Source organism: Geospiza fortis, unplaced genomic scaffold (genome assembly GCF_000277835.1).
Source record: "Geospiza fortis unplaced genomic scaffold, GeoFor_1.0 scaffold27, whole genome shotgun sequence".
In the NCBI taxonomy this organism is placed as follows: Eukaryota; Metazoa; Chordata; class Aves; order Passeriformes; family Thraupidae; genus Geospiza; species Geospiza fortis.
Genome location: NW_005054329.1, coordinates 3689680 through 3698590, shown reverse-complemented (window position 1 = coordinate 3698590; position 8911 = coordinate 3689680). Strand labels below are relative to the sequence as shown.

At 50.1% G+C, this 8911-nt stretch overlaps 2 protein-coding genes across 3 annotated transcripts in view; both read left to right on the top strand.

Moving 5' to 3' along the window:
* Positions 1 to 6326, top strand: part of ADAMTS13 (ADAM metallopeptidase with thrombospondin type 1 motif 13) — a 17800-nt gene extending 11474 nt beyond the window's left edge. For both annotated transcript variants that reach the window (XM_031057253.1, XM_014307168.2), the window contains exons 20-29: positions 679 to 808; positions 1306 to 1495; positions 1735 to 1852; positions 2156 to 2285; positions 3131 to 3335; positions 3811 to 4108; positions 4578 to 4724; positions 5191 to 5367; positions 5679 to 5863; positions 6149 to 6326. In XM_031057253.1, coding sequence (XP_030913113.1) covers positions 679 to 808; positions 1306 to 1495; positions 1735 to 1852; positions 2156 to 2285; positions 3131 to 3335; positions 3811 to 4108; positions 4578 to 4724; positions 5191 to 5367; positions 5679 to 5863; positions 6149 to 6307 — 1739 coding nt within the window. In that variant the 3' untranslated portion in view covers positions 6308 to 6326. The remainder of the gene's footprint in view (positions 1 to 678; positions 809 to 1305; positions 1496 to 1734; positions 1853 to 2155; positions 2286 to 3130; positions 3336 to 3810; positions 4109 to 4577; positions 4725 to 5190; positions 5368 to 5678; positions 5864 to 6148) is intronic.
* Positions 6327 to 8230: 1904 nt separating this feature from the next.
* Positions 8231 to 8911, top strand: part of CACFD1 (calcium channel flower domain containing 1) — a 7348-nt gene continuing 6667 nt past the window's right edge. Inside the window, exon 1 of the mRNA XM_005421263.2 lies at positions 8231 to 8569. Coding sequence (XP_005421320.1) covers positions 8440 to 8569 — 130 coding nt within the window. The 5' untranslated portion in view covers positions 8231 to 8439. The remainder of the gene's footprint in view (positions 8570 to 8911) is intronic.

Sequence of the window (8911 nt, the reverse complement as noted above, 5' to 3'; positions counted from 1 at the left end):
GGAATGCCTGGCTCTCCTTGCAGCCCATTCACTGAAAGGAGACTCCTTTTAGCTTTGCTTGTAATTTCTTTGAGTTTGACTTTTCATCTGCTTTGCTTTTTATCTTCATTTTTGTTAAAAATCTTCTCCATAGCTGTAGCTTATGAATATTTCATTCCTTGCCTGCTGCAGGCACTGGAATCTCCAGTTTCTCTCCCAGTGCCTCTGGTTTTGGCTGTTGATGATGCCTTTGAGGAGGTTGGTGCTGTTTGAGCACGAGGGCTGTGTGGTGATATTACCTGGTCACTTCTACACAATGGCATTTAAAACCAACTCCCTCCTAGAGCTTATTTTGCTGTCCCTCATCAGTCAGATCATTAGAAGCAATTTGTTCTGAATTATGATTGATATCTTTGTTCTTTCAACCAGCCAGTTTAGAGCAAGCTTTCCATTTTGGCAGTGTGTTATCAATCAAACTTCTCCTCTGCTGGGGTGCTCACCTTGGAAAATCACTTTAAAACTCTTGAGGGAGGTTATATCACAAAGAAGGGGTTTGTGTGTTTACAGGAAGTCTGAATTCCCCCACAGCCCATTTTCTTACCGAGGTGATCGAGTAAAGCAAAATCTCTGCATCTTCCTTCCATAACAGAGGGGGGCTGTTCACTTATAACTCCAATTCCTTTTCCTTTTGTGTCCCAGGGGTGCAGCCAGTGGCTCATGTGTGCTTTGATCAGACCAAGAATGAAGTGACAGAGGATCAGAGGTGTTTGGAGCTGCCACAGCCCCTCCCAGAGCACAAGCCCTGTGCCATGGAGCCGTGCCTCTACAGGTTGGTGGTTTTTTGTAGCAGATCCCAAACCATGTTCTGCCTTTCCTGGTCCTGGTCCTGTGAGATAATTGAGATGTCAGCTGAAGGATTAGGAAATAGTCCTTCAATGTTTTACAGTAATCTGCTAATGAAGATACTCAAGGGTATATCCAGAAGAAGATGCCTCTCACATCCTTTCCAAGATGGCGCCAACAGAGAGGGTTGATCCTTGTGTTGATTATTTGGGAAGGAGGACCAAGGGCCAAGCCTGCCCAGACATTGCCCTCAGAGACCTTTTATTGTTCAATAAAAAGTGATTGCACTGTGAAGTATAGCCCCTTAGCTTAGGTGCTTTAAGTTCTTGAAAGCTGTCAGTGAAAGGACTTAAATTGTCCTCTCAGTCACATCCAGACAAGGCTTTTGAAACAGAGAAGCTGAATATCCTGCATGACCCATTTCTGTAATAAACTCCCCTGATGCAGGTGGGAGATGGGGTGATGCAGCTGCCTCCCATTTAGGTGGAAGATGGCTCAGAGAGATGAATGCTCTGCTGTCTGTGGGACTGGAGTTGCCCAGCAGAACCTGACCTGTGTGCAGTTCCATGATGGCCTGGAGACTGTGGTGGATGACAGCCTGTGCCCAGCAGAAGAAAAACCCCTCTCCCTTGTGCCATGTGTGGTCAATGTCTGCCCTTTGGGCTGGGACAAAGTGAGTTTGCTGGCTTGGCTTTTCAGGAACCTCACTGGGAGCTTTGCACTTTTAATCCACCAGTTAAGAACCACCAGCTTACTCCTGGAGCCTGGAGGGTGGTTTACACCACTGCTCTGCCCAGTTAAAAGCTCATCCTGTCACTTTAGACAGCTCCATCCCTCTTTAATTGTGCTGCTGGATCCCTCCGTTCTTCGTGGTGGTTTGTTTAGGGCAGCTGTTTTTTGCTCTGTTCTGAGGAGGAAGATGCACACTTACTTCAGCCTCTGGAGCCACTTGGGCATGTCCAGCTGGAAAATCAGACTGTGTATGTGTGGAGCCCTGTAGCTGGGGAGTGTTCTGTCTCCTGTGGTAGAGGTGAGGCCTTTTTTGCTGCAGGGAAATGTTGCTTGGCTGTAGGTGTGAGTTCAGTGCCTGGCAACCTCGGGGCCCAGCTGGTCTTTCCCCCTCTACAGTTCCAAGAGGAGCTGTGATCACAGTTTTTTTGGAACAGAATAATTGGAGGGTGGTCTGGCTGTGCTTCAGAGCTGGGGGGATGAGTGCAGTAAGAATGCCATGGCTTGGGCAGAGTTTGCTTGTTTTGTACACGCAGATGTGACACTTCTGACCTGTTTTCACCCTTGCCTCCAAACCACACAGTCAGATTGCTTCCCTTCCTAGGTAAGACTCAGCTGCACTATGTTTGTGTGGCTTTTGACACCAAAGAAGAAGCCCAGGAGGAAAACTGTCAGCCAGTGCCAAAGCCAGAGAGCAGGGTGGAAGTCTGTGAGCTCAACCCCTGCCCACCAAGGTAAAGCAGTTACCAGGAGACAATGAGACAGTGAGGGGTCCTTCCTTTCTCTCTCTGTCTGCAGGGACGTGGTAAAGGAAGGGTCAGGCTACTCTTCCCTTCTTTGGAAGCACAGCCAGCTGCAAAAACTGTAGCACTGCTCCATACTCAGCAAGCTCGGAGTCTTTCCTGGCCTGGTACATCTCAGACAGAAATCAGTGTAGTCCTCAGAGTCTGAGCCAGTGAAAAACTGAAAACCTCTCAATCCCTTGTTACTCTGGGGAAGCAGGAACAAATCTGTAGCTGCAAAAGGTGGTGACACATTTGCCAGCTGTGCAGTTTCCACAGAACATCAAGGAAAGTAGCAAGAATTAAATTCTCTCAGAATCTGGAACAGCTGCTCTGAAAACTGAAGGAAATACATTGCACTTTCCTTAGGATTTGTGGTGAGCTTGCCCTGCCCTATTTGCTGTGAGACTGGAAAGCTACTGGAACTCTTTTTACAGGATGCCACTCCCAGGGCCTCTGGGTCTGATCCTGATCTGAGAGTTCAGTGGTGTGTGTGTTTTGGAGGGAGATAAGATTGTTTCTGCAGTTAAGCCTGTGTGTGTCACTCTGGGGAGGGTGCTGATGGACACAGAGTAAGATTCAGTGTGCATTTGAAATCTGTGGGCTCCTGGCAAAATGGGAATGCCCTCTGTGTCCAACTCCAAACCTGCCCCAAGCTGCATTCCAAGCACCACAGACTATGTGAGGCAGAGGATGAAGAAGGAGGAAGGGTAAAGGAGCTGCAGTGCCTTTTCTGCAGTGAGAGACAGGGTGGGGATTCATCACTAACTCACTTTTTGTCCTCCCTGCCCTGTCAGGTGGAAGGTAACCCCAGCTGGGCCCTGCTCCTCCAGCTGTGGGCTGGGCTTGGCAGTGCAGCTGGTCACCTGTGTGCAGACCCTGCATGGCCAGGAGGTCTTGCAGGAGGAACATTTGTGCCCTGTGGCAGAGAAGCCCCTCACCAGTGTCCCCTGTGTCATCCGCACGTGCTCTTACGAGTGGAGCTTCAGCGAGTGGTCAGAGGTACCTGCTCCCCTTTAGATGCAGAAATTTTCCAGCTCTTCCCTTCCCTGGAGGCTGCAGGGGAGAAATAACAACTTTTGCCTTGTCTGTTGGCTTCCCACAGAAATGCTAAACTGTTTCCAGGGGTGTTTTCCATCCTTTCCACTGCCCTGTGTTTAGCAGCCGTAGGTTTGCTTCCCACCTTCCTCAGCTCAAGTTTTGGCTGCAGTGTAGAAATGGTTTTGGCATGTTTTCTCCTGGAATGCAGATATTTTGGGATTTTTTAGGAAGTGGTTCTGCAGTTTAAATATATAGCTTGGAAGGTCCCCTGGAAGGGGGGGCATCTTATAGCTGATGGAACAAGAGCACTGACAGGGCAAATGGTAGGAGAGCATCAGTGAACCCCCCCAGATCATGCATGAGCTTATCAATCCATTTATTCCCAAAGACCACCTGGAATGCAGGGATAAAAGCCTGTGGATTTGTTCTTCTGCAGTGTTCAACATCTTGTGGGAATGGCATTCAGACCAGGCAGGATTTCTGTCTCAGCTCTCTGACCCACAAGCCTGTGAACCCCCTTTTCTGCCGGCACTTCCCCAAGGCCATCGTGGTGCGTGGCTGCTCTGCAGGGCCCTGTCCTGAGCAGGGGGGGACCCAGTCCCCTGGGGCACAGCTGCAGCCAGTGACACCAGCCACACACCTGCCAACAGCTGCAGCTGCCCCAGAGCACAGACACAAGGACCTGGGTGTGCCTCTGTCTGCTGGGCCCCGGGAGCAGACAAAGCCCAGTGGAGGTGAGGAGGACACGGCCAAAAGGAGCTTCTTGTGTGCAGCTGGGCTGTGGGGATCCTGCTGCCAGACAGGGACAGGAGCATGGGAGGGAACACATCTGGCTGGGAGGGAAAACCTGCTGTTCCAGCACGTCCATGTTACCTGAGCTAGGAGCAGGGACTCGCTTCCCTGTGCTTCCCAAAACTCGTCTGGCTTGGGAGCCTGTGGGACAGCAGCTCAAAGCTTCAGGGAGTGTTTAGACAACACTCTCAGGCACATGGTGTGATTTCTGGGGTAGTCCTGTGCAGGGCCAGGAGTTGGATTTTGATGATCCTTTTGTGGGTCCCTTCCAATTCAGGATGTTCTGGGATTCTGTGACTCTTCCTGTGCTTTACCCAGAATATGTGACCTTATCTGTTTATTGTGCCACAAAGGGAGATATATTCCTGCAGTTCCTTCTGGGTGTGTTTCTCACCTGTCTCTGCTGTCCAGGTGTCTGTGGAAACCTGTTTCTCAATGCCACTGGCATCATCAACATGACAGGCGTGGAGAGCAGGGACTGCACGGTGGCCATTGGGCGTCCCCTGAGGGAGGAGATCTCAGTGACCATCCTGGAGAGCTCCCTCAACTGCACTGCAGGTACTGCCTGGAGCTCTGGCCTCCAGCCTGGCCCTTTGGCAAAGCTGCATCTCAAGCTGCACCTTTTCTGCTGCCTTGAGAAGCTCTGGCTGCCTCAGAGCCTCTGTAATCTCTGAAACCATTTTACTGAGGTTTTCTGTTCCACCAAGTTGGTGCCAGATGGGACAAAATGAAGATGCTGCTTGTCCTCCCCTCACACAGTGGTTTCTTCCCTGTTTTGTTGGTAGATATGAGACGAAAGGAGCTTATGGGGTTAAAGAAGCTGCTTGTTTTGGCCTGTTATAAAACTAATGTACTCTCTAGCTGGAATCAGCAGTTAGATTAGTTAACTGGCCTGTTCTCATGACAGATTTTGATAAGATAGAAACAAGATGCAGAAATTACTTGATTCCAGACCTGTCTAAGAGAGACTTTGGCTTTTACTTGAAAGAAAAGTGTTTCTAGGCCCTGTGCTCATCCGTTCCAGGTGAGATCCTGCTGTTTTCTGGGCGAATGATGTGGCGGACAGGCTGCAGGAAGCTCCCTCTGTCACTGATAAATTCCAGAACCAACACACTGATTGTGAAACAGCGAGTTGTGCTGCCAGGAAATGGGGTCATTCTGCAGTACAACAGCAGAACTGCAACCAAAAAATACTACCAAGGTACTGTACTGAAAGCTTTGCTCTTGCTTTAGATTAAGGTCCACAGAGCTCCATGAATGGTTGTTGCTTATGGAAATCTATGAAAACTTTGCTTCGTTTTAGCAGCTAACAATGCCCTTCTTGAGGAGTGTTAAAATCAGTTTTAATTGTGGACTCCCCCTTTGTTTTAAAGCAAGCCCCCCACAGGTATTTGCTGATGCTTGAAGGTCCCTAAGGAAACTGTTCTGCCTGTGTTTAATTTAAATGATTTCTTCCTTGGAGGTGCTGGATACTTCTCTAAGCCATCTTCTCTTGTCCCTTTGCCCTGTCAGACTGTGACCAGCAGCTGTTTGGCCCCCAGGGTGAAATAGTGAATCCTGTGCAGTTTCCAGCTGAGAGGCAGGGGGTGGTGTGCCGCACTTTCATCACGGTGGCTCCGCGGCAGCGCATCTCCATCCGCGCCCTCAACGCTGACCTGGGCCCTGAGGGCAACCACACTCACTTCAACTACATCCTGGTGAGGAGGCAGGAACCCCAGGGGGATGGTTGGGATGGGAACAAGCCCATCTCCATTAGAGATTTCCACCCAGATGCACAGTTCAGTCACAAAGCAGGGCCTGGGATCTCTGCTGTATTCCCATCTCTGATGGCAATGAGAATTTCTCATCTCTACTGTAATTCTTCTAACCTTTGTAGCACAGCTTTTCCCCGAGTGACCAATCTGCAAGTCTCCAGTATTTTTTAAGCACTTATTTCATGTCTAGCCTGCTGAGATAAAATGGTTTGGTTTTTCTTGCTGCAGGTCCGAGATGTCAGCACCATGAAGACAGTGGTGTTCCGTGGGAAGCAGCAGTTCCTGTGGCAGTCAACAGGAAGCCAAGCTGAAATTGAATTCCACGAGAACGTTAAGGATCACAGAACCCATTTCTGGGCTGAATATCATGCTATTGAGCCTAAATAAAAGTACTGCCCTGAGAAAAGCCCAGTTGGTCACTGCTGCCTGCTCACAGCACACATTTAATCTTCTTGCTTCCTCACCTGTTGAGTAAGAGCAATGTCTGCTGACTCCTTTGGGGTCTCAGTCTTGATAAAGATCATACAAAACACACGTAACCCCCAAATATTTAGCAAATCTTCCTCATATGGATTTTCTGTCTGATTTGGTTGGCATTAATGCACTTTACATGTCTGCAGGAGGTGACTTGGGCACTGGAGTGTGGCAGGGTTCTGCCTCTGTAATGTGGTGGCATCTTTTAGGAGGTTGGTGTTCCAGTATAAACCTCTGTACACCACAAGTAATGTTTTAGCCAATAAATTCACTCCCTTGTAGTGTAAATGCCCCTCAAAACTGAGGCACAGTGAAGTTCTGGAATTGAATAAAGAAGGCAGAGATGTGTATGAGGATAAACTGCCAGCACAAGGAGATGTGTGGGGTGGGCAGTGCCACCCTGGGACAGGTGAATGTTTTCAGAAATTGGCTGAACTGAGGCACTGCTGGGCAAGCCCTGGTGACAGCTGGCTTTATGTGGGAGGACTAAATGACATCCTGAGGTCCCTCCCCAGCCACCCTTTCTGTGGTTCTGCTGTTGGATATCTGACAGTGATACCACCTCTTCTTTTCTGTGTGAAAATAAAAGAATTAATGCCAGGTTTGATGCCAGGTCTGACTTACTCAGATAAGAACAGTAGCTGTGCTATCAGTCTGTATCTTCATTTGACAAGAGCTGTGGTTGAGGCTGCATGGACAAGCTGTGGCAGGAAGAGGGATTTTAGAGCAGTGGCAAATACACAAGTTTCATTTAAATGAATTTTTTAGGTTATTTCTTTTTTTTAGTATCTTGAACATTGGGCTGTGCTTTGGTCCAAATCTGTCATCCTCCTCAAAATCACAATATACTGCTTAAAGTGTCTTTTCTGCACCTGGAGCCTGGCTGGACACATCTGCCCTTGCTCTTCATGCTGGATGCAATAAATGGTTCTGCCTGGGCAGTTTTAACCCTGCTCCTGCTTTCTCTCAGTTGGATTCTCTGACATCCTTCTACAACCACAAATTCTCTTCTTAATTAATAGCTGATTTTTTTGCTGCTTAAACCTGGAGTTTTTTGCTTGCCAGCCTCCAGATTTACGTTCCATTCCTGGAGGAGCCAGAAAATAGATTCCTGAAGTGAGATCCTCGAGGAGCTGGATACATCAGCTATCCCTCTGCAGTGCGTGGGTGATGCAGGCCCTGGGCCTTCATTTCCTGTCTGACAGGAGATGGTAATGAAAAGACATCCTTTCCTTAATCCCTTTTTTGTAACCTTTTAGCAGATGGGATCTGTCTTCCCGCTCTGCTCTGGATCCCAAGTCTCACTGCTATTTGTTGTTCCAGATCGACTGTGCGGAGCTGGGCTCTGCTTGTGTTCCACGTTCATCTGCACGAAATGCAGCTGTTGCCTTCCTCACTTAGGAGAGTTCAGGGTGTTCCCCTGTCCCATTTGGACACCACCAGCTTGCCAGCTGGGGCATCTACTTGCAAAGTGCTACTTCTACTCCCATTTTTAGGGAGAAAACCTAATTCCAGTCAGATAAGGGGAGTGCAACCCTCTTATCTGGAGAGCAGAATTTTGCAACAGCGTTCAGTTCCTGTCAGTGGGAAGGATTCCTGTTTCCCTTTCTGGAAAACAGAGCATTCCTGTTTCCTTTCTGGAAAAGCAAACACTGGCTTGCCTGGATAACAACACCCAGTTGTTCCCGGGGGCACCCAGAGCTGGTGTGATGTGCTGGCTGTGCCTGTGCTGATGAATATGAGCAGCAGAGCTCTGCCCACAGCCTTTTAATGCGAGTGACATCAAAGGCAAAGCCCTGCCTGCTGCCGGGGGGGACCCACAATGCAGCTCGAGCCGGCCGTGGAGCAGCTCCAGGCCCGCTGGCATCACCGCTCTGCACCAGCCACCCTCCATTGTCAGCCCTGGGGGGGCAGCCCTGCATGGGGACACGGGCACAGGCCCAGGCCTGCCTTTAGGGGCTGTCCCCAGGGCTGGCTGCAGGAGGGGGTGACACCTGGGGGCTCAGGTGGGCAGCAGGGCGCTGAGCCCCCGGCAGCGGGGGGAGATGAGCTTGCAGGATGAGCAGCTCCCAGCAGCAGCAGCAGCAGCAGCCCCCGAGGCAGCAGCGGCCGATGAGGGCATGACCTGGTGGTACAGGTGGCTCTGCAGGATTGCCGGGGTCATCGGGGGCATGTGTGAGTATCCCCTCCCCTCTGTGTGCCCCCTCCTGCATGACAGAGCTCCTGTCGGGGTCCTGACTTTGTTTTGAGGTCCTGACCCCATTTTGGGAGTCATGTTGGCTGTGCCATGAAGGGGTTTTGGGGTAATGGGTTGGTGACAGCTCTGGTTGTTAGTTTGCTGTGTTTGGGGCAGAAGGGAGAGTGGTGGCTGTGCCTGCAGCAGGGTGGGTTCAGCTGCCCACCAGGGATGGGCTCTGTGCTCACTGAGCCCACCAGGGATGGGCTCTGTGCTCACTGAGCCCACCAGGGATGTGCTCTGTACCCACTGAGCACACCAGGGATGGGCTCTGTGCTCAC